Below are 25319 nucleotides of genomic sequence, written 5' to 3' on the forward strand. Positions count from 1 at the left end.
ACAGAGGTACTGTTTTATTTTTCCCATAATATATTTATGTATGTGCAATTTAAAATCTTAGGATTTCTTTCTTTTTTTACCTGCCAAACTGAGGAGGTGCCTTCACTGTACTGTGCACACAATCATTCCATGAAGAATCATAGTTCTGAGCAATGGCTTGAATATAACATCTTTTTCTGAATGTAGTAATGTTTTCTCTGACTAAATTATTTGGTCTTATCATTACATAGCACATTTCTTAAGTTACACTGTAACTGTCCTGTTGATTATATTATGTAAAAACTATAAGAGAAAATCAGGAGCAGTTGTAGAATTCTTTTATTAACTTGTAATTTTTGTAATAGCTCAATCAAAATTCATATTTAAATCATCAATCTTAAGTGAAATTTTACAAATATGTCACTGTTGCCTTATTGTTAATTAATTTACATGTTGATGCCTTTGGCTAAGTGAATGTCCCTGGAATTGTATGACATGGAAGGCAGCCATCATTAAATCTACTTGTTTAGTTGAGTTTAGTATTTGTATTTATACAAAGAATTACTGTACGGGGTTGATGTCAATAAACATAACTCTGAAACCTGTTTGTAGACTACTGAATCTTCCAGTATCATAAACTTACCCTTTTTCTCATCTCTATTAGTAAGCTCTACCCGTGATAAATAAGGTCAAAGATTATAAGACAGTGGATACATTTGACTTTCTTTTATTGCATATGTACATTTGGACAAATACTGAGTTTCAGCCCTACTGTCTGGCGGCCTTCCCTGTATGACACTGAAGTTTCTGTTGACCTGGTACACACTGAATCCCAGTAGTTTGAAGGGAAAGTTCAATGAATCCACAGGACAATTTGTTGGCTGTTCCTTTCATTGTTCATTAGACCAAGACCCACACATAGACATAAACCAGGCAATCTCTCAGTACAACTAATACTACATGCTGAGGTCCTTGCTTAAAATTTTGGTACCAAGATCTGGCAAAAAGCAACACAAAGTCTTTCAAGTGTGTAACTGACAGGAAGAATGCTGTCCTACTTCACATCCTCGCCCTGATGGGTCAGAGATAATGACCTTTGTCACGTGATATGATGAGGCACTTTATCTCTTCAAAACTTCATGTTTCTTTCACCTTGTTACTTGGTCATCCCTTCACAGTCTAATGCTGACTGGGTTGTGGATACCAGTATTGATGGGTGCCTGGCTGTTGCTTTGTCCTGTCACCTCAGTTCAGAATCTTTTAGTCAGACATGGTTTCTGAGAAGGACCCTCTACTCCTCTGTGTCTGCTCGAGTCTGTTCAGGATGAACTGGCTGGTGTCAATGAAACGTTCTACACAGTTTACGAAGCACATCTCTGTCCTTGAATCCAGTTTTGGGCCTGGTTTATCCATACATTTCTCCTTAAAAGATACACACAATTATTAAATTAGTAGGTCTCCTGATCCCGTTATTGAAAGAGCACATTTCGGGTTGACCGCTAACTTTGACAGTCAAATAATGACAATGCACCACAGCATAACAACAACAATGCGGGAGAACAGGGGGAATAATTAACTGCATTCATCCAGAGTAGCTGTCCATGAGAATATACGGAAAATACTGACAATAGATGATTCGTGTGCTGCCTACATTATCTTTAATAGCTGGCAACAGACCGATTAAACCGATTTCTGTAATGTAGTATGATACTATGGCCTGTAGGCCATCTGTATATGTAACGAATGAACGAAACATGCTTGTATTAGTTAGGCTCCTTGGATCATGAGAAATGCGTTATTTGACAATTTCTTTTCGTCTCCAAATGACCTAAATGAGGGTTACCGTTGTTTTAAAGTGCATTATGTAGCTGCACTTGCTTGCTAATAGATGTAGCTTTCTTACCCAACACACTTCAGTCATTTGGTGAACCAGCTGCTGAAACCTCTGCTTCTGAGACTCCGTCTCAATGAACTGCTGAAGCTCAGGGTCTGCCGTAATGCCTTGACCATCCATTTGATTTCTGCTTATGCCACGGCCAGACAAAATATTTATAAAACTAACTTGATATCTGGTAATTTACAACGAACTTGGGGTGTAAAAGCTGACCTTCACGTGTTTGGATAGGAGGTAGTCGTCACGGGAAGCGGAAAATAAAAAGACCAATCAGCAGAGGGTAAGACGTGACCCGTAGATTTTATTGGAGGACTATTCGACGGGGAGTTGATCGCCTCACTTCCTGCTCGGTCCGAGTTCTACTTGGAGAAAGGCTCCCTGCGATTTTTCCTCTCCACGGAGGTATTTATCCCACTATCCATTCAGTTAAGCTGAACAGTAGAGCATGCACCCTATATATTTTTTTTTCTTTGATTTTTGTCTTCCTACCTTGGGAAATTGGATTTCTAACAGAATTTAAGAAATAATAAGTTTCGAGTTGTTTTCACAGAATGAGTAAGGATGAGTTTTTTCTTTATTCATTTTTAATCACACATACACACTTTTAATTTTGGAAGTCTTTACTTAATTCAAACATTCAAGTAAAGCAAAGACAACTGCCCCCCCCCCCCCCCCCCCCCCCCCCCATCAAAGTTCTGTTGAAGCTCGGTGATGTTTTGATATCATTGTGAGCACTCTGTAACACATAGCTATGTTCCTAATATTCATGTACAATGTAAAACAGCAGTAGTGAAACATCCCATTGAAGATCATGCCTCCTGTAGAATTTTGTGCCACCTTCAATCCAAACAGTTAAAGTTGCATCTAAATTGAAACCGACTGTTTTAGATGAGGGTTGACTACCGCTTATTTAAATAATTTATCAAATTTGAAATCAGTCTAAAAGTTAGATTTGCTTGCTACGTCATTCAATATACATTTTGTATGAAATTAAACAAAGGAGCAAAGCAAGAACAAAACAATACAATATTGAAATACACCTCAGTTGGCTTTTTAACCCATGTATGCACAATTATAACTGCATGATTTCTGTTGTCTCAACAGATTCAAAAGAAAAATTAACTAATTAATTACGTATTCACATTATAGGGTCTCTAAGAGCTTTCCACGTCCCACTCCACAGCAGGCTCAGATTCTCAGTATTTCATATTCTCAGTTTTTTCAAAAGTCCTTTTTTAATAGAGCATTGCAAATTACGACTTCTGGTCTTCTAAGTCTCTCTTGCTGATGCCTGTCTCAGAAATCCAGTCACACCATGTTTACTGCATATTGTATAGCAAATCCTGAATGTGGTGTACAAGATCCTTAAATGGAGGTCTCTCGTCATGTTTCTACAAAAAGAAGGTGAGAACAAGATGGGTCAAGGATCATCTTTTACCATTTTCTATGCTCAAATTAATCATTAATCACTTGCCCTCTTCAGAATCTATACAACAAAATTTTCTATACTTTACACTTATTCTCCTATACTTTACACTTATCCCCCCCCCCCCCCCCCCCCCCCCCCCCCCATTGTCATTGTATAATTTAGACTTTATTGTCAGATTACCTCATTCCAACAGCTTGTCATAATGGAATAGATTTTGTCATTGGCCAGTTGGGGGCGATACAGGCGATAGCCAGATGATACTTTTTCCACTATTTCAGTGTTATTGAGCCTCTCATATGGCATCCGTCCAAGGGTGTAGACCTCCCACATCAGAACTCCTGTGGACAACAGTTTGAACTCTTTGAGTCAGATCACTGAGAGTTCAGCAAAGAGAGAGATAGAGTATTACACCTTTTGCTTTAAGGATAAAAGGTACAGAATGTATGTGAGTATAGGGACTGACCAAATGCCCAGACATCAGACTTGCTGCTGAACTTGCAGTACAGGAGGACCTCAGGAGGTGACCAACGCACTGGGAACTTGGAGCCTGCAGAGCTTGTATATTCGTCATCTAACACATACCTACATTACCACACCAGATCAAACAGAAAAGACATAGAAATCATGTACAGTTGCTACTGATAATTAATAAGGCTTTAAGACCCATTTGACATCTGCTGAATGAGGATGCAATTCACTAATTGCTTTGCAAAAAAGATTCATTAGATTTTTAAGCATAAAGGGACTCCTGTGAAGGTTTTTATTTATTTATTTGTTTGTTTATTTATTTATTTTACCTTGAAAGACCAAAGTCAGTCACTTTAACTGTCCCATTGCTGTCTACTAAACAGTTCCTGGCAGCCTGGAAGAATATGAAACACATATGCATCACTACATTAGAAACATCTACACAATATTTTATCAGTAGACTTATTCCCTCTAGCTCTGCCAGCTCTTTAGCAACACTTACCAAGTCTCTGTGAATGAAGCCCTGGGATTCCAGGTATGCCATGCCCTCACTGACATCTTTACACATTTCCAACAGCACAATAGCTGAGGGGTGTTCAAGGACCTCCCGCAGGTAACTCAGCAGACACCCATTAGAGAGGAACTCGGTCACAATGTAAATAGGTCTTTGTTTCGTGCAAACACCATAAAGCTGAACCAAGTTTTCATGACGCAACTTCCTGGTTTGGAACAATGAAAACATATTGGGATATCATTCAGTTAAGTTTATGGGCTCTTTAAAGGTTCATTCATAAAGTTTTACCTGAATGGAAAAAAAAAAAAGTATTGTTAGCATTTGAAAACACGTCAAGAAGTCATGTGTGATGCTGTGTGACGTTTGACTCACGCATCCGAAACATTTATTATGTTGTTTTATTTTTACATATACACACACACACACACACACACACACTCTGTATATATTCTCATGAACTAGCTTGCCCGTGAATGCTAAAACTCACATCATGACTTTAGCCTCCTCAATGAAGTCATCCTCAGACATTGAGCCCTCTTTAATCATCTTAATGGCTACATCATGCTGGCCTTGCCACTTTCCATACTTCACCACCCCAAATTGCCCATTGCCGAGCTCTTTAATGAATGTGAGGTGACGTGGATCGATCTCCCACACCCCTGGAACAGAAGGAAACTAGTGTGAGATCATGTGAAAAAATGCACATGAGCATACATTGATAACAAGACCGTAAAAGGTTTGGTGTTTTGAATTAAATGTAAGTTTGTAATATGTAAGAATGTTTTGTTGGACCAATTATTTTGTTTCACAATGAGAGAGATAGACAAACACAAACTCACCATATCCGAGACCAGCAGTGGATGGTGCATTCTGTGTCTGAATTGACACAACATATTTTAACCTGCTCACCAAACCTGAAAGGAGAAGCCAACGGCTAACTGAGTCCTGCAGATTCATCATGAAAGAGACACCTCTGTTTTGTCAAATGACAGACAGAATTAAACAAGGTCCTACCTGCAGCATTATGCTGGTGGTAATTGATTAGGTCTGGGATGCTACTGAAGTTGTGCTTTTCTGCCAAGTAGAACTGGCCTTGTGGAGTGGTGCATATGTTATAGTGTCTGCAGACACCTGTTGTCTCCCTGAAATATTTAAACAGATCATAACAGATTATTTGTGACTGATCACAAAGGGTTGACAATAATATGTTTTCAACTCTGCGTTGCTCAGTAAGTGTAAAGCAGATTTTTTTCTACAGAAGTTCAGTGACATATTGTACCACAGTCCTTCCAAATGTGAGACTAATCCTGGTTTTGCATGGGCAGATTTTCATCTCTTCCTGTGAAGGTTCGTGTTTTCACTTTCATTGTATTCTGTTAGGCTCTTTCTTCTTTTGATTGATATTTGATCAACTTAATGGGTCATTTGATGTAGAAATATGATCATATCAAACTCACCCTCCACCTTTTGTGAACACAGAGACAGTGTACTTTCCAGCTTTGCTTGAGTCTCGTACCAGGAACCCACCATCTTTATTCTTAATATTAAAAAAAAAAAAAAAGAAAAAAACTTGTTTGTCAAAATGTTTGTCATCATTTGATATGAGCAAAGATGAGCAATAAAAGTTGATGAATCGTCAAAAGTATGGCTAAGCTAAAGTTAGTAACAGCTTTAAAATGATTAGACTTTGTATTCCAATCATCTGTCATTGTTAACTCAGCCCTTACCTCGGTCTTTAGAAGATTCTCTGCTTGACTGCGGTTCATGTTCTTGCAGTACCAGCTACAGTGGCAAGGAATGACACATACGTTATCTGAACACACAGGTCACAGAGGTTGTGTGACTCTGACTTCCTCAACTTGCACAAGCAGAGTTAGTGTTGAATTTGCTGATCAGCTTGAGTTAACAAAGAAGAAGCATCTTTGTGGTGCCCTGTTTTTGTTGTTTGGTTTCAGTTTTTTTTTTTTTTTTTTCACAGGATCATTAAAGGCAAATATACTCACTGAAATCTCTCCAACCCATTCATAGCTTCAACAACGTAATTACTTGGAATATATCCCTCCTTGCTGCAAAAAAAAAAAAAAAAAAGATCATCATCAGAGCAAAAGATCAAAAATAATTCTCAGGAAGTAACAGAATATTGTCATTGGTCATATCTGAAAGGGACTAACACTTGAGAAAAGACCAAAAACAAAGTTTAAGTTGAAAATCCCTTTCACACAACTATCAGTATCTGTTTCTGTTTTGTCAAATGATGTTGGGATAGTTTTTAATGATCATCCTGATCTGTATCAGTGCGCTGGCATGCGGGATGAATGTGAAGAGTGCATCTGAACAATGTAATATGAAACACTGTCCATTGCTGTCACTTGATAAAAAAAAAGTGTAAGATGACTGCCTGAGAGAATTGCATCTTTGAGTGCTAGGTGAATTTGAATGCTGTTCTTCTCTCCTTACTCATACCGATTGAGAAATGTGAATTTTAATTAACTCACTGAAGTACACTCAAAAAGAACCATGTATCTGAGTGACTGATGAGCGCAATGAGGACAGATTGCAAATAAAGTCTGCAGGGAAGTCATGTAGATTTAAGCATGTTTATATAACAGATGTTCTATTAGAGAGTGACTTGCGCCGCTGCTTCTCCAGAGTGATGATGATTTTCTATATTAGAGGCATCATGCCTCTGAAGAATTCTTGAGGCTAAAACTCAAGGGCACACTGGCTTCATCATTGCACCAGAGGAAATATCTCCAGCGACTAACTCAAGATTTACGGGAGTCAGGGCACTTTGCACGTTAAATTGACAAAGTGGGACACTGTTGTTTTGGCATATACCTGTTTCCTCTGAGTTAAAAACATTACCATCAGCACGTTTATTTAGCCTGTATATTTTTTCAGTTTTTATGCTTATCTACAGTTTGCATAGACCTTCTTACCCGTATTTGTCTCGAGCTTTCCACCAATTGCGGTCGTTCACCTCCAGAATGGTGTATTCCTCGTCCTTCCTCAACTCCAAATCCTGGTCTGTCACGGGTGTGTAGTCGTACTCAGCGATAACTGTCATGCCCACTGCTGGACCAGACTCTGGGGGCGGTTGTGGTGGTAGAGGTCTGGGGGCCTTGTGTGTTAAAAGGTACAATGGCAGTTCACATACTAGATGCCTTAACCACTTTGGATCAATCCAGGAACACTGGGTGATTTTACATACATGTGTTCTTTTTTAAGCCAGATTTATGGGGCCTTGCTGCTTTAGATATTAGCCCAATGGACTCTATAAATATATTTAGAAAAATACTGGACCAAACAGATAATGAACAGACCTCCTGTGGCGTTGGCGGTAGGGGTTTTCTGGACTTGCGGCGAGATCCTTTGGTGGAAAACCCTGCGAAAGAGAATGAACTTGTATACATATTGTAAAGACAGTTCGTTGGATTCACTTGAAAAAAAATAAAAAAATAAATAAGGACAATGGCTCCAACTGATTGAAATGGCTTCTGTCAGCATAAGATATATTCTCTTATCTTCAATTTTACTCATTTTGTATTTGTAAAGCCAACGCTCTTTGCTCAAGTGAGTTAAATGGATTTTTTTCACATTCAGTCAACCTGATCTGTTCAAGTAAGCCTAACTCCAATGAATATTATAGTTTCATAAGTTTCACCGTATGTATACACACACACACACACACACACACACACACACACATATATATATATATATATATATATATATATATATATATATATAGGGAAACAATCTGCTACCAGCTCCCTACCCACAAACTCTATTTGTATTGCGTACATATAGACACCAGCACTGCTACCGGAATATGAACCCAGGTTTCCGTAGTGGTGGTGAACTAGCGTTTTTTCAGCTGTGCCAGCCTGATGACCCTTTATACCCTAGATGTAGTTGTCCCGCCACCAAAATGCCCACTTCTCTGCTTCTGTTGCATCTTCAACATCAGTACATGCTCAGTTTAAATTACTCTCATTTGCAGTGCTGGCCAAATTTAACCAATTTAGTTTCTCTCAGCATGACTGAAATGGGGAGGTTTTACCTGTGCCAAGATTAATTGACTTCTAGTGCATTAAATCATGTTCAGAGCAAAATATATTCCACATATCAAAAATTAATGAACTGCTGCTAGTAAACTGAATGGCCCCTCATTTTGCTTTTTTTTCAATGTATAAGCATACAGTGTATGCCTGTCAAGTCAGCCGAGTTGTTTACTTTTTTGAACATGTGCTTTTCACTCTCTGACCTCTTCTTACCTCCATTTCTTGTCTCCAGCACTCGGCAACCCATGGCTTGTTTGACCTCCTGCTGACAACATTTCCACATGCCATCCTCCCAGAAACATGGATGGTACTTTTGCATCAGGTCCTTATTGAACCGCACCACTTTAACACAGCAAAGAAGGAAGACAGTGACATTCAGCTAACAAAAGGATTTGCATTGCTGGCGAGGACTTATGGTCGAGACAGAGAGGTTATCTGTAAAGGGAAGTGTTTGTGGTTTGTGTCATATCATCCGTCTATCCCGTTTAGAATTTACTGGGTGAATGTGTGCCTGGCTCTGGTTGTGTTATCATGGATAAACAAACTGACCATGTTTCAGCTTGTGTATCCACTGCTTCCGGACCTCTTCTGTCTTGGCAAAAACATAAAGTGGGCCTTCATCATATACAATCTGTTATGAGGATAGGAAAAAAAAACAATGATTTTTTTTTAGATAGAGGGCTCATGCAAAAGTGAAAAAGCACCGATGTCTACCATCTTTTTGGCCACTCAGTATATTATGCAACCACTTATGTCTAAGAGAATTTCTCAAGAGGTATATAAAAAACTTTAGCATTTCCTTTTCTTAACCTCACAGCTCAGAGAGACACACTTCAGACTCTATAAGGACATAGGTGACAACACACACACACACACACAAAAAAAAAAACATCATTAATGGCCAGCTCATTCAGTGGTGTTAGGGCGTTACCTCTTAAGCCCTGTTTGACCGTTCTGTGGAACAATTTGTGCGTCCTTCAATTCCAAAACATTTAGAAAATGGCTGACGTGGCCAATGTGAATACCTTTTTCCTGTGACTATTTTTCCTCTTGCCCATGCTAACTATTTTGCGCATGTAAAAGAGTAATAGTAGCTGAATATTGCAAGCCCTTCACATATGAAACCATTATGTAGTCTTGGGCTATGGTCCTCATTTCCTAAAATGTTTTCAAAGGATTTACAGGTGCATTACCTGCTATGTTTTTTTTCCTCTTTAAAAATCAGCCTTTAGACGTTCAAGAGAGCTAGTTTCACTTCTGCTTATTCTCTTTCATCACTTTAACCACTTATCATGCTTGCAGAGTTTTACACTCTTTTAGTCTCCTGTGACTGTTCAAGTTAGATGCCTTATATGTTGCAGTACTGCAGAGATTGGTCACAAAGGTGTTACGTCATAGTGAACATAAAATGAAGCTTACACGGTCACTATTTACATTTTACACCATTTGTCTGACCATTGTCTCCTTACACATCTCTGCTCACCTGGAACGGGTACTGTCTCTCCTGGGGTGCGTTGTCTTCAGGAAACACAATCTCAACACATTTAATCTTGTCAATGTCAACTGAACCCTTCAGACTTTTCCTTTTCTGTAAGGGTCAGCAATATTAGTACATAATGAGTATATCAGTAAGTAACAGATTCAGTCCTTTCAAGCATGAGCCGTTGCCAGTCCACAATGGCAATACATCTTTGACTAAGTATTTCAAAGCATCGCATTAAGAGGAATCAACAAGTTATTCCCGGAAGACCCGCATCAGTTTTATCTGTGTTGATTATCCCACAGAAAGATAAAGGAAGGCACATACCCCTTTTTCAGAGTCATAGTCGTAGTAGGAGATCTTATCTTGTGTGAGAATGAATAGCCTCTCTTTGAAGTTTAATGGCGAGGTTTTCTTCTTTTGCTGAGAGCGCTTTATAAAAATCTCCTCCAGAATACTGTCCGACATGATTCACCCAATTCTGACCGTACCTAGTGTAATTAAAACATGACATTCATGGTGTTAATTCACATTTATCATGTTCACATAACCACAAGATGTGGCTGGGTGATATTTGTCTGAGGTCCAAATACCCATACATGTAATAGTTAGTTGTACATCATCATACAGTATGTGGAGCATCCTAATATTCCTCTACCACAGTGTATTTACTACTGCCATGAATGGCTATCACATAGTACAACTCCATGCATGTAAACTACATAAAGACTGATGTAAAATGAACTCCAAGAAATGGCTTTCTCAGATTGTTTGCAATGTCAGAGCATGTAGCATTGAAGATTAGATGCCTTAAGAGGTTGAAGATATTTCCTTAGCAAACGAAACATTTTCACCACAGCCTTATCAACACGATTCAGTTTCAGCTGTCTGGAACCTCACAGAAGTAAAGTTTAAGCTGGATACACAGTGGCCTCTATGTGCTCACTCTCCATCTAATCTGTACCTACTCTGTGTTCAGGTGGTCTATTGAGCGCGTCACTATAAAAAGCCTGATCCGCCCTGACACCGTTGAACAGTGACCTGGTATCAGTGAATGTGATTAAACATTAGTTTGCATGAGCCCCCTTTTCAGAATCAATGACACTCTTTGTGGGTAATGTTTCCTCCTCAGACACATCTGTTTCCTCCATTTTAGTCTTCCTGATCTACGTAGCACTCCATCACTGCTGTTTTCTCAGTATGTCTCAGACAGTAACTTTCACAGGGAACTCTGTTGTCTCTTTTAATCATGTATTATCAATGTTTGTCCACTCTGGCCTTGAAAACCTAAACTATTTATAGGATCAGCGCAGTTTCATCTACAACAATAACTTGCCTGATTCAGCTTAGCTCTGTCAATAACTACAATGAGTCAGGTGTGGTAGTACATGACTGAAGTACAGTTATATGTCCATTCCTACAACTATGAAATACATAGTACAACATACTCTCATGTTTACCCTTTAATAGTGCTCTTAACAGCAGTAAACCACTCATTACTTTATGATAGCACATAAACCTTTATACTAAACTTTTCACAAATGAGAGTTTCATTTGAACATAACTGATATAATATGTGCCAGCCAATGGATAGATTAGGGCTACAACTCCAAACTGTTTTAATATGCATCAAATGAGGTAGACATAGAGATCTCTGCTGTACCTTCATGGCTCACAAGGCCACTATTGATCCCAGTGTGTGACAATTCATGAAAAAAAGGAGAGATATCTGAACTTGTTAATCATTTGATGTTTTGAACAACGAGCCACTTTCCCCTGAGCACATTCACGTGCATATCACAGTACATGAAACAACAAGGATTGTACATTTGACTCGTTTATTTTTAAAAAAGATGAACACGAAACATCAATGTAATTATTTTATGCCACTGAGTACAGTTAAATTGATCATAAATAATCATTCAAATGCCGGTAGCATAACTTGACTCCAGCAGAACTAGTTTAAATAAAGTTACCTGTCTGTGAAACCAGTGGCTACACTCTTAACATTCATTTCCCAGTGCTCCTCATGATGTTAGTTGACAGCAAGTCAGACCCAGCTGCAGCCTTTGACAACTGAATAAGCCAAAAAGAGCTGAGAATTTTCTGGCTTCTTTGCTCTGTGGTCTGACTAAATGCACAGAACCACCTATTTTAAACACCATCTAAACATTTCCTGGTTTCTTTGGTGACTATTGCCACCCCCCTTTTAACACCTCTGTAACACTGTGAGTGTGATGTTGAGTCTCTCATTGCACAAACTGCATGTTCATATCATGTCTCAGATATCTCTGTGTGTTGAGTGCGTTGCTTATGGGACAAAATTTGCATTTATTTTTATGACTGTTCTTTGAGTAGAAAATCATTTCAGTACTTCAAATAACATATTCTACAACACATATATTTCAGTAAAACCAACTGTCTACTTTATTCAGTGTTGTGTAGTGTGTATAATTTTACATGACACAGATACTAAAAAGTCATGTTGCTGTTTCACTGTAAAGAGCTGGCGACAGAATTCTGTCTTCCCTAACTGTGTTTATCTTGTCTGTAATGGCTTTCTCATAGCTAGTGACTCACTGGCTGACAAAGAGGTATTCAAAGGGAAGTTGCGTTAGGGTTGCTCTGCAATATAAAGGAAGATGAAACCCAGCTTGTATCAGTATCAGTTACGAGAGTGAAACAATTATTACAGCCTTGTCTGTGTGGACAAACGTAACAGATACACTTGCTGGGCATTTAGTGATAGTTTTTTGGGGGCAAGCTTCACGGAAGTAAAATTGAAGATATTGATTAATAGCATTTCATTTGCTGAAGTCTGTATCATGATAGTTCTGTTTTCTTAGATCTGTGTTTTGGAAAGCAAGGAGACTAGGAACGATTTACAAGTACATGAACGGAGCCAACAGGGAACATGGCCTTCGCTCCAGAGTTCAGAAGAACACCACAAAACTGAATTTTCTTTTTTACAGTTTCAGGATATATAGAGTTGCTATTATTATTGTTATTATTATAATAATTATTATTATAATTATGATGATTATTATTATTATTACTATTATCAATAGTAATAGTAATAGTAGTGGTAGTAGTACAGTAAGAATGTATGGTAGTAGCCCCTGTTTTTCTCAAATTTGCTGCCTACGTGATGGCCTACGGTAACCATTTTATGTATTTCTAGCATTTTTGCAGGGCCAGTGAACACTAACAGGAACCTTCTCTGGGGCTGTCTCTGGGAGTTTCCTGAGTGATAAGTGAGAGCATGAGACTGATGTAGCATAGGAGGATTGTGCTGAAGATAGACAGCCTCTCTTCGCTGCAGTTTATCGGGCCACAAGTACATCCTTTAACCATAGAAACGTCTTGTTAATATACGAAATAAAGCGCTGCTGAGTATGGTAATGACTTACAAGTATACCCTACATATTACAATGTGAATGTTTTACATATTCTTCGATAGAAATGTACTGTTTACGCCAAGACTTAAGATGGGCAAAAGAGATATATATCCAGGAACCCTGTCTGTCGCAAATAGGCCATTTAACACTTAAGGGCAAATAAAGAGACATACCCTTACCCTTGAGAGTTATGGATATTGCTGACACAATACAACTGACATTGAAAAAGGGGAAGAATTCTTTTGTAAAACTGTCTGCTGGGAAACAGCTCTGCTATCATCATTAAAACCACTATATTTCTACTATTACTTTATTTCTACAAATATGAGATTCACTACTGTGAATGGAAGATTACTCGGCTTACTTTTAGATAGTTGGTCTTGAACTATCTGAAACTGCTAGAAAAAGCCAACATAATATAAGCACCATCGTGAGAGAAAAGCAATTAGAAGTATGACATCAACTTTAACCAAAATATATCAGGATACATTTTATTGTTTTAAGAGACAGTCTTTTCTTAAGTTGTCTTGAATTAAGAAGTGTGAGCTAATGTTGTTTGAAAATTGTCTTTTTACACTTATTTCATTATATCTCATGTTTGCACAGTTCAAGACTAACTGTCCCATTGGCAGATAGTATTGCTCTTATTGAATTGCTCACTCCTCAAATTCCAAAATTTTGTCTTGCATGAGAAATATCTTTGTAGAGCACTGCTGTAATGATAAACAATTTACATGATGTAAACAAATATCTTTCAGATATCCTTCATATCCTGGTATCTCTCTTTACAATGCTTATATAAAATTTTAAAGCATATGTTAATATTGCACAGCAGCATGTCTGTCCTACATAACAATGGTCATTAGATGTAGTGTAAATTCAAAATGTTTTTTGTATCATTTTTACAAAAGCTATTATTCATTATGAAAATATAATCATCACTATTACGTGATAACAATCTTAGAATTTTAGAGATCCCCCGTGTTACTGGAAGGATGCTACACTCTTTTTAGACATGAACAAACAATAGTGAAATAATCAACATTAAATAAACAAAGGAGTGACAAAGGCCTTGAGATGATCCACACCGTCACTAATGATCCTGTGGTTCCACCATCAGTCTGCGAATCAGTGATAATCTTTTAAAGGCTGGTGTCTCTTGTATAAAGGCCTGCATTGTGTGGTTTGTTTGACAGGCAGTTGCCTTCAATATTCTCTTACATTAGAGAGAGTATTTGCATGTGAAAGTCATTGGATGCAGTCCTGTGATGTTGATTTGCATGGGATAGCCACAATGCCCATGAAATCAAACTTTTATGGGTTAATTTTATTAAACAACCAAAAGAGGTGTGCAGTGGCCAAACATTTATAGAAATTCAATCTATTGTGAAATAAAAAAAAAACAACAACAAAAAAACAAAAAATAACTTTACCGCAGGAGTTTTTCGCCCTAGTTTCTATTTGTTTTCACAATCTCATACATTCATTCAAATAATGATGCTACTGAGTAAAAGCATTGCTTTTTCACGGGTCTTTCTATGGGTCTTACGATGAATCCACTAACGTCAGAGTGGCATCAACAGACATTTGTGTGTTCAGAGGGTTATTGATTTAGATAAAAAGATCAATATAAAATCAGTTATAAAATCATAGACCTGTACTGTCTGACCTAATCATTCTCCCCAACAGAGGGACCCCAGCACTCAAAGATAAAAGGAAGTAGGGGGGGTGCTTACCTTAACACCTTCTTTAGCTGAAACTCTTGCTACCACCCGAGATGAGCACAGTCTGACCAGGAGAGGGCTGGACTATGTTTTACTAATGAAAGTAAAAAACAACTCTTATTCAATGTATGTGATACTAAGCGACAGCAGTATGAAACCCCACCCTTTCACAGTACTTGACTTTACTCAGTTCCCCTTTTGCTTCCTGCTCATTTTCATATCATCTCAAAAGCAGCTTTGCTGTCTGAGGTTTAAACATTGACCTAGCTAAGTCATAAGACAAAAAAGCTGATAAAAACGCAACCACTTTTATACATTTTCTTTCAAGTTTCACCTCTTTATGAAAGTAGTCCAAATGCATTAATGTTTACAGGACCTTAAGAGATTTTTGACCAGCACTGTCTTTCAGAACTGTCAGTTCATAGATCATGTATATAACGATGTATATAAATACTTTTGCGATGTAAAGGTGTAATGTTGTCCAGAAAAAAACAAAAACAGAACAAAACAAAAAACAAAGAAAAGAGACGCAAAAACCCTTTACAGACTTGAGTTTAGAACAAAATTTATCACAGACATCCTAATCGCATGGGGGCGACATTTGAAATACCGCTTAGAAAAGGCGCCATCTTTTCCCCACCCTTACTTCGACATATCCCTCCATGCTCACACCGATTGGACAGTTGAGAAGTCGTTCACATCAACGAAGCAACTGTAGCTAAGGGAACTTGAGAAGCATAGGAGACTTCACAGCGATCTTCGAGGTCTAAGATGCGTGTCCTATCACAGTGAATTATAGCGTTCTACACTTAAATGATACTTCACATACTTCTTATTGCACGCGATAATTTTCTGATTTTCTTTAAGTCTTTCCATTCAGTGACGTCTTTCCTTAGACTTATTGTTTTCTTACGAACACCTCACAAATTAAGAACACATTCTAGATGTTTGGCTGCAAATGAAAGTTTATGCCTAAAATAGATATTCAGATCTACTAACTGAATGTACATAAATTAGTGAGAGTAAATAAAGAAAAGAAAGTACTTATGAATAGCATTGAATTACACAGAATGACAACACCTGCTGTCTCACACAATCACATGTTTTCATACACACATGCATGCACAGAGCAAGACCTGAAGGCTCTAACTTGACCACGGAAGTTTAGAAACGCTCAACATTCTTGTATTCTTGTTTAAGCTTCCGTTTCAGTTCTTAGAGATATGAAAATAATAAAAAAAAACGTCCGAGCGTCACGATTATGTTTCAAGTAGCTGACTAATCACACGTGGATAGTTGTTTGATATTAAAACTGTTAAAAGAGCATATTGAACATCACTCAACTTCTGGCAGCTTAGGCAGGCAACTGTGTTTTGGCGCCGCATATTATGAAATAACATGCTGAGACAGATGAGAACATTAGACATTCATGGACGTATCATACAGGTTGACATCCAAAACTAGGCCTAACATTACTCCTGATATTTGTGCTTGATGGCGTTACTTCTCCCGTTCCGTCAAATCTAAAAATGTTTAACTCACGAGAGGTGTTTCGTACGGAAGCTCTACGATGCCATGAATTTACATTTAATTTAGATCCCGTTTTCTCGTGATAACCTCTTGTTTTTCTTTGTTTTCTCGAGATCTCGTCTTATTTATGTCGTGATCACGAAATAACGAAAATTTGTTTTCTCGAGTAACACATTAATTCGAGATCTCGAGAAAACAATGGTTTTCCCGTGATAACAAAATAACAGTTAAGTGTCCTATGCTTTGCTGTACGGTACAAGGATATTTCAAGCCTTGGTTGAAAAGAAATGTGATGCTGATCAACGTACTGGTGCTCCTCAGACTGTTACCCTAAATGCCATCCCGCACAGGACAGGACACCTCACCTATTAATTTGTTATCACGGGAAACCGTATATCGCTTTCCCAAGATATCGAATTAATTAATTCATTATCACGGGAAAACAAAGTTTCGTTATTTCGTGATAATGACATTAATAATCCGAGATCACGAGAAAACAAAGAAAAATAACACGTTGTCACGAGAAAACGGAATCAACATTAAAATGTAAACTGATGGCATTTTGGGAATTCCGTAGTTTCGCGCCACGTTCACAACTATCGTCCATTCGGCGGACTGCTTTCGAGTGTTAACCACCAGAGCCGTTGTTCTTTTTACCGCTCTGCCCAATACCAGAGCCGTTGAGAGTGCTGAAGGCGGTACTTGTCGAAATAAGAGTGGGAATAAAATGACGTAAAGATAACGTGTTAACATTTGTACCTACCTGCGTCAACTAACTCTACGGCTCTCAGACTACGCTACAATAATGGTGAGTCGAAATAATAGACAGACCCTCTGTAATCTTCAATCATCCTTCGGTTATGGGGCTGTCTTTGGCTTTCAGCAAAATCATGTTGTTTAGTCCCATTTGTGTAATGAAGGTTGCCATTAATTAGTATCTACCTGAAGAAGAACTGAGCAAGTATATGAGATACATAATTGTTAAGGTGCAGTGAGCAGCAAAACTGAACGACTTAAATAAATGTCCTTGGGGGGGACTTTTGTCTATTTACTCTACTCTTTTGCTCCTGGTGTATTTTATGAATTCACTTCACACATCTTAAATTGTTCATTTCCAAATTTCCAACTAATTAGTGTTACCCTGCTGTTTTAAGGATAGACTTGAATAGCAGGTTCAGTGATTGTAATCCACTGATTGCCTGAGGTTCGGTAGGCAGTGCGTACACATGGTACCGGTGACAAATGTGTTCTGTAATGCAGGTGAATGTGCCGAAGACACGCAGAACCTTCTGCAAAAAGTGCAAGAAGCACCAGCCTCATAAAGTTACCCAATATAAGAAAGGAAAAGAATCTGTGTATGCACAGGGTAGGTACAAACAGTACAAACTCGCTCAGGTTGCTGCCAGAAACTTAATGGTAAACAACCAATAAAATCTCTAATTTGCAGGTAAGAGGAGATATGACAGAAAACAGAGCGGTTATGGTGGTCAAACAAAACCTATTTTCAGGAAAAAGGTAGGCAGCATCTGGTGTTAAAAGTACTATTTTTTTAGTAGCTGTTGGCAGTGTGACCTTTAGATTCTTTACTTTCACTCATAAAGAAATAGGGTATTTTTTAAGTTAAAGGGAAACAAAATTTGCTGCTGTGTCACCATACAACAGGCAAAGACAACAAAGAAGATTGTTTTGAGGCTGGAATGTTTAGAGCCTAACTGCAGATCCAAAAGAATGCTGGCCATCAAAAGATGCAAACACTTTGAGCTGGGAGGCGACAAGAAGAGAAAGGTAAGCAGCTGTATAATAACACACATGTAACTATCACATGTAACTATGATCTTCCTCTGAAGGACCATGTGGCCCGATTGATGTTGAGATGAGCTGGTTTTATACTGGGTCAGCGTAATGGCTGGTGACAACAGCATGCCATAGATTTTGCATCTAATATTCATCATTAGAAAAATTTGTGCCTCATCCACTTCATGTACCAAGCAGCCAACCATTTGTCGTCCGTCTTCAATTAAAATTTTGGAAGTTTCCATGCATGCTAACAGTTTCCTAGCTTAAATTGCCATCTGGTTAACTGTACCCTGACTCTAAATCAACTGTTTCTTTAAACCAAAAACGTTAAATATTGAATCAGAGGTATGTTGCGAGTATGTACATTATTCATATACTGTTAAGAGACATACCGTAATTAGATGAATAGGATTTGGTTCATTAACCATTGATTTATTTTGTTTGTTTACTTTCAGGGCCAGGTCATCCAGTTCTAAGATGGACTTTCACCTTTTTGCAGCTCCCAATAAAACAATAGAAACAAATAAGCACATTCTCTTCGTTCATACTGCCAGTGGTCATGGACTGTGTTGGAGCAGTTCAGTAAATGGCAATATGTTTAAATTTGTGTACTTAGGAATAGTCTTGTTATGCTCAGTTCAGCTGAAACATTGGCTGCTAAGAGGGGTGTGTTGAGGAGTAAAGTGATACTTGAAAGAAATGATACAGGAATGCTTTTTGGTTCCTTGTGCCACTGGCCAAATTTACATGCACACAGCATTCGAGTTAATGATTCATTCCCTGATTGCACTTACTTCCTTAATAAACAGTTTGCATGTACCTCAGATAAACCTTGGCCTCGTTTGGGTTGTATGTGTTTAAGTAAGTAAGTTTCCGTGACTGCACACACACACTAGGAACAGTGAGCTGTGAATTTGTCCTCTGCATTTAACCCATCCAACACACCAGTAGTGAACACACACACCAGACGCAGGAGCAGTGGGCAGCATTCCCGAGCATTGGGTTAAGTGCCTTGCTCAAGGGCACACAGCCGTGGATGTTGGGCCTGGGATTCTCTAACATTATATAAAACTGCGAAGGACAGGGATGGTAGCCTGATTTCACTTACCCTGGAAATGATTGTTGAAATATATGCAAACAGTTCAAGGACGTTGATACAACTGAAATACAAACTGCAGCATAACAATCACACAGAATGTTTGTTACCAGGTGTTAGTTCATCATGAGAAACAAAGTTTTACAAATCTTTTAAGGCTTTATTTTCAAACAATTCATATACCAGTGGTGCAGTCTTTAAAAGATTATCTCAACAATTGTCAAAATTAAGTGTGTGTGTGTGTCATACACACACACACACACACAAATTTCACGTCATGTTAGTGCTATGCTGTTTCAAAGTGCCTTTTAGTCCTGAAATAAACTTTGCGTAATTTTCACAGGCCATTCAACATCCCAGCTGTTCAATCAGATTTGCTGGGTTTGATGGTCAGCAGTGTAGTGCCTGTGGGGTTCACCAAGATAATCAGTTTAGACTCGACATCCTGAATCCCTAGTTTCCGATAGGTTGGCAGGATTTGAGTGATTTTACATATAGGGTTACAGCTGGTCACAGTGGCAAGGCTGATGGAGAAATGGCGAGGGCCACCAATCTCTTGCTTGTTGATCACTGCTACGGCCAGCCCACCCCTAGACAGAGGTCTCTCCCACACTTCAAAACCATTTACCTGTTTTTGAAGACAAGGAGGTTAGTTAAGTAGGTAAATGTCACTTTTCTACTATTCTACATTCTATTTTAGTGTACTTATTTTTACTATATTACCTCACTTTTTATTGTTGTTCTATTAGGCACTGATGTTATATTTATTACTTCATTTATTACTCTATTGTCCTCTATTCCTATGTCGTTGTCATGTTTTGTTTTTTTTTTTTGTTTGTTTTTTTGAGCAACCTCTGGCACAAGAATTTCCTTCAGGATGAATAAAGTTCTATTTTATATTAAATTGTAAATTACCTTTGTATTATGTTAAATTAATTTAGGTTTTGAGGTCAGAGAGTTTCAGTTCAGACAAGTCTGGGAATTCACCCAAATTTACTTCATCATCTGTAAATCACTAATCATTTCCTATGGGCGTTTTCTCAGTTCATGAATTGAATTTCAGTTCATTTCCTACGCAAACTACAAAAACAGAATCAAAAAGATGCGGTACTACCTCAGCTATGCGATAACCCTGCTTGCCTGCACGGTCCTGGTTGATGGCAATGATTTTACGATTCTGGAGCAGCTTTTTGGACTTGTAAGGGATGTTTCTCAGGTCATTGGACATGAGCAGAGGAGCAGCCATGATTGCCCACAGAGCCATCTGGGTCTGCTGTTGATCATGACTCAGCCCAAAGTTTCCTATGATCAACTAAACCAAGCAAAACCATTAGAATATGTGAAGTGGGGAATGATGTAATATTATGAAATAGTGCAAAGGTGGTAACCGTGACAACACAAAACCCTAGGACCAGGCTTAGTCAGCCCAATGTTCTGTGAACTATGCATTCTGGGGTTTTTTTTTTAGATATCTTTTTGTGAGCTTACTTTTATTTTTCAATGGCTTTATGACTAAACTGACCACAGTTGAAGACTAAGGTCCTATTAAATTATTGAGTGATTACTTTCACAGCATTACTGGGGTAAATTTCAGAGGCAGAATACAGTCTTTCTTTGTCTTTTCTTCCTCTATGGCTGCTCATCTAAATATCACTGGATGAGGCTGAAGCAAAATCTAAACTCCCCCAGTCACCTGCATCAAATGACCCAGTCTATTACTGTGTCGGTACATATAAAGAGAAGAGGCAAGGAGAGGCAAAAACTTTAAGAATACTTCTCCATTTTTGCAAAATTTCACAATTCATCTACGCACATGTGATGATGCAGATATAATCTGACTCTCTTGACCTGTGTCGCTGAGTCTGAGATATTTGTAATGGATTCGTATTGTGTTGGCTCTAAAAAACTATGGACAGTCACTTTTAACACAAGCCAGTGGGATGAAGTACCATATCTGGATCATTCCATCCTCCAGGCCCAGCCACAGGTACCAAAATATTTTGGTGGTTAGCAGTCCAGTTCAGTATTGACTTCACACTGACCCACTGGTCATATATATCACCATAGTTACGCCAGTGATTACATGCACCTTTGATAGCTTTGTAATTGGGCTGTAATGACAGAAAAAGTAAAGTTAACAGGACAAAATTATTTTTAAATTTTCCCTCTCGTTCAGTTAAAGTTTTAGTAGAAATTATACAGATATAACTCTTATGTTTTTCTTAATAGCTTGAAAAATTTCTGTATGTCATTACATAAACTATCTGTACCAGGTATTATTATGATTATTATGATTATTCATCCATCCACGTTCATAGGCAGTCTAAGTTGCCTCTTGTTAACTCACCTCTTGGTGAGACCATTCATATAACGGCCATTCACAGGAGTACACAATTTTTCTTCCTGTCTCATTCAAAGCTTTAGACATATTCACATAACCTGGGAAAGAAATATGGACACACTGCCACATGCACACAATTTTTGTTTCCTGCTGTAGGAAGTTTGTGTAAAATAACTACATATAGCTTGTTATGTCTGACATAGTTTTATGTGCTGGCTCACCCTCTGCAAGCAACGTCCAGTCAGGCATGTAGCAACCATCAAACTTCAGTAAATCCACACCCCATTCAGCAAAGGTTTTGGCATCTGTTTTGTAGTGGCCCAGACTTCCAGGATAGCCAGCGCATGTTTTTGTTCCGACATCAGCATAGATGCCCAGTTTAAGACCTTTGGAATGAATCTATAAACACAAAGAACTTGAATGTACCAGAGAAAAAAATAAATAAACCCCACCACAAGTGAGGCAGGCTTGTTGCAATAACGTAACATAAACAGGAGAGGGTGACATTGCTTAAGGTTTTTTCTGGTTACAATTACAGAACAGACTCAGTGTTAAGCATTGTGAGCTATAAAGTGACCTGACTGTTGTCAACAGCTTGTTTAAAAATCCTTTATAAGTAAAACTGAACAAGATGTTTCTAATTCAGCCAATTTTTCTTTTCCATCAATGGACAGCATAGGTTTATGGTCACACAGAATTGAAAGTAGCTGGAGGTATGTTCTAAAGCAGGTGAGTCTTTTACAAAATCACACAAATAGGATGTTTTAAATATATTTAACAGAATATCATTATGCCAGTATATGCCTGTATGTTTTGGATGTTAGCACCCCATAACAAACAGGACAAACTGTCAACTAATACCTACAATGTTTGCCATACAAACAGTGTGTTCAGTCTTTCATTATTTCACACAGGTACTGTGCGCTCACATAGTCAGCAAGTTTCTTGATACCGCTCGGGAACCTCTTGGGGTCAGCCTGAAGACGACCCTGGGCATCTCGCTGGTGGGAGGACCAACAATCATCAATACACACAAACTCATATCCAGCATCCTTCCATTTCTCCTCCACCATCAAATCTGCCATCTGCATGAACAGCTCCTCTCTGTTGAGAAACACACACACACACACACACACACACACACATCAGCCAATCATCACACCTGACAGGCAGTGGACCACACCATGCGCTACGCTCCTACCAAAGTCACTTGTGCTTGTGCATGTGTGAGATGGAGCACCATACAAATTGTTCACTGACTTGCACTGATGCTGTGAAAAAGGAAACCTTTTTGTAAGTGTCACATTTTATGTGTGAGTTCTCAAGCACCCTCTTTCACTCTCCTTCTCTCACAGATCTGCAATTCATAATCTAACTACTGAAATATACAAAATAAGATATTTTCATTTACCCATACACAAGTACAAAGGCAAGTAGTACTACTGTCAGTGATGTACAGGCAAATGAACATTCATTGTCATAGACTGACTTGACCAGATCAAACTGTCAAAAAACCTGTTTTTCACTTCCTTGTCAACTGAGTCAAATGACTTCTCATATGCCTCATGTCCACAAGTTTTATATGTGTCTACGCACGTAGGCGAATGTTTTTGTATTTTAAACTGAATTACGTGAAATACACAGTAGCAGAATCATGATTCTCCTAACACCTTTAGCAATAGAAGTTTGCACTTATGTGGGATATTTCGGTACTGGATGAGACTCCTGTAGCGAATGAATTAACTCGAAACTTCGTCACTCTGATAGTCTGTTTAATTCTGTCATTGGCAAGTGAGGGTATCTGATTCACTGTCCTACAAAGTATGCTGACGCTTGCTTACCTAATACAGTTTTGAGGGTCCATGTCACAGTCGATGTTGCACATGAATCTCTCCCAGTGCAACCAACCCATTGTTGGTGTTAATGCTAAGCCATTGTCCAGCGATTGCACCGAACAAATTAATGCGAGAAAACACAAAATGACGTTTGCCATTTGAATTTTGTTTAAGATTACTTGTATGGTACGTTTGCTCGTCTCTTTCTGACATCGGTTCATACAGTGACCACACTTCCCTTTAAATGAGAACCTCTCTGAATTCATTTTTGCCACTGTAATGTCACCAGTCGTGTTTTACTTCAGGATGTACTTGCTCCAGGAAGCGCTTTGTGTTATGGTTTAACGTCCGTTAAAACCTGAGTACCAGAGATGGCGCTATTTTGCAGTTATCACAGAAGTGCACAACAAAAAAACGCACGACCAAACCAGAGAGCACCTAGTGGCAAAGAAAGTCTGTTATTGGATTTTGACGCTTATTTTCAAAACACTGCTCAGAGTATACACTTTTAAATCAACAATATCACTTTTAAATCAACAATACGCGACCAGTTTTAAAATTCTGAACAATATCAACAAACATCAGACAAACACCAAATATGATTCACAATTTAAAGGTAATGCAACGGTATTCTTCTCCTTCTTCTTCTTTTTTTTCCTAAGGGGAAGTGTTCATTTCTCTAGATGGACATAAAGCTTTACAGTATTCAGCCGCTATAGGCAAAATACATGGGGGCCAACAGGATCATGTCATCTCCTTGTCAGAGGTGACACACAAACATGAAAATGTGCTGTAAACAAGAAAGGCTGGATTCAAATGCTGGCATTAACCCAGATTACCACAATAATCCACATCCCATGGCTGCTTGCATCTAGAAAGCAACCATTAATAAATACAAACCCTGACCTTTCCACAAATGTCAAGGGTGTGTGTATTTCAACCTAAACATTATAAGAAGCTCCACTGTGCTGACATGCTTGATCCAAACAATTTGTCACCTGCTGTAGTTCATATCAAAGCCAGAGCAGTGGAGTAAAACCCCCTTATATGTCAGATTTCAATTTTACCCGGCCTTTCTGATGGATGGACCAATCGACTTGCTTGCTTACAAATCTACTTTCAGCAGTGCAACAGCATCTTGGCTTGCCACGGTGATAGATTCTCCAATTTTTGGTTAGTTGAATTGCATGGAAGGTGTACCTCAGCTGTGATTGGCGACAGATGCATTTCAGAGGCCCTCCTATTTTTTCCCTGCCTTGAGTCCAAATGCCAATCCATCAGATTCTGTTCTCTCTGTGCCATGTAACAGAGGTGATTGTCATCCTCGCTTTATCTATGACAGTCTTATGAAGAAAAGAGTCAAAAATGGAGCAGCCCTCAGGCTGTTGATGATGTTCATTTTAGGTCACATAATAATTTGTAAGTATTGATTTATCTGCCCATCTTGCTGAAAGAATATGTGTCATGAGCTTGAACCCAGTACCTGTAGAGTGGCTACCACGGTTTATGCCTTGCAAGGATTGTTTGGGGTTTGTCATCTTAGGATTTTTATGTCATTGTAGAAATTTTTGTTTAATTAGTGTATTTACAACATATGCTACATAATACTTTTGTCTCGAATCACTTTTTTTTTTTGAGAGAGAGAGAGTTGTTCTCATAAGTTGGTTCAGTTACCAGTCTGGAGGTTTACTTTATTTGTGCAGAATCCCAATAATGTATCTGAATGTAAGTTAGGTGGTCCTCACCATAGGTGACCAAATCTTATGGTGT

At 38.4% G+C, this 25319-nt stretch overlaps 4 protein-coding genes across 7 annotated transcripts; 1 reads left to right on the forward strand and 3 right to left on the reverse strand.

Annotated features, from left to right (window-relative positions):
- Positions 1-690: 690 nt before the first annotated feature.
- timm8a (translocase of inner mitochondrial membrane 8 homolog A (yeast)) lies at positions 691-2088 on the reverse strand. The gene is made up of 2 exons (XM_030764908.1): positions 1883-2088; positions 691-1401 (listed from the first exon to the last, which is right to left on the reverse strand). Exons 1-2 carry the CDS (start codon positions 1991-1993, stop codon positions 1240-1242), a joined length of 273 nt encoding a protein of 90 aa, XP_030620768.1. The 5' UTR covers positions 1994-2088; the 3' UTR covers positions 691-1239.
- A 504-nt stretch (positions 2089-2592) lies between these two features.
- Positions 2593-10296, reverse strand: btk (Bruton agammaglobulinemia tyrosine kinase). Of its 4 annotated transcripts, none has more exons than XM_030764904.1 (17): positions 10156-10296; positions 9832-9936; positions 8898-8979; positions 8562-8690; positions 7608-7669; positions 7224-7405; positions 6288-6350; positions 6012-6066; positions 5742-5821; positions 5299-5426; positions 5124-5198; positions 4772-4943; positions 4273-4489; positions 4100-4164; positions 3766-3884; positions 3483-3640; positions 2593-3264 (listed from the first exon to the last, which is right to left on the reverse strand). In XM_030764904.1, exons 1-17 carry the CDS (start codon positions 10294-10296, stop codon positions 3193-3195), a joined length of 1905 nt encoding a protein of 634 aa, XP_030620764.1. In that variant the 3' UTR covers positions 2593-3192. The 4 variants fall into 4 exon arrangements, with proteins under 4 accessions (XP_030620764.1, XP_030620766.1, XP_030620765.1 ...); XM_030764906.1 differs by having other exon boundaries at positions 7224-7410; positions 7607-7669; XM_030764905.1 differs by having other exon boundaries at positions 7593-7669.
- A 7426-nt stretch (positions 10297-17722) lies between these two features.
- LOC115804976 (60S ribosomal protein L36a-like) lies at positions 17723-18753 on the forward strand. The gene is made up of 4 exons (XM_030765463.1): positions 17723-17846; positions 17928-17995; positions 18143-18265; positions 18733-18753. The coding sequence occupies exons 1-4, from the start codon at positions 17723-17725 to the stop codon at positions 18751-18753; spliced, it is 336 nt and encodes a 111-aa protein (XP_030621323.1).
- A 984-nt stretch (positions 18754-19737) lies between these two features.
- On the reverse strand, positions 19738-23707 carry gla (galactosidase, alpha). The gene is made up of 7 exons (XM_030765464.1): positions 23556-23707; positions 22644-22818; positions 21936-22113; positions 21721-21812; positions 21323-21484; positions 20488-20685; positions 19738-20001 (listed from the first exon to the last, which is right to left on the reverse strand). The coding sequence occupies exons 1-7, from the start codon at positions 23705-23707 to the stop codon at positions 19738-19740; spliced, it is 1221 nt and encodes a 406-aa protein (XP_030621324.1).
- Positions 23708-25319: the final 1612 nt, after the last annotated feature.

This window comes from Chanos chanos, chromosome 2 (genome assembly GCF_902362185.1).
Source record: "Chanos chanos chromosome 2, fChaCha1.1, whole genome shotgun sequence".
Classification (NCBI taxonomy): Eukaryota; Metazoa; Chordata; class Actinopteri; order Gonorynchiformes; family Chanidae; genus Chanos; species Chanos chanos.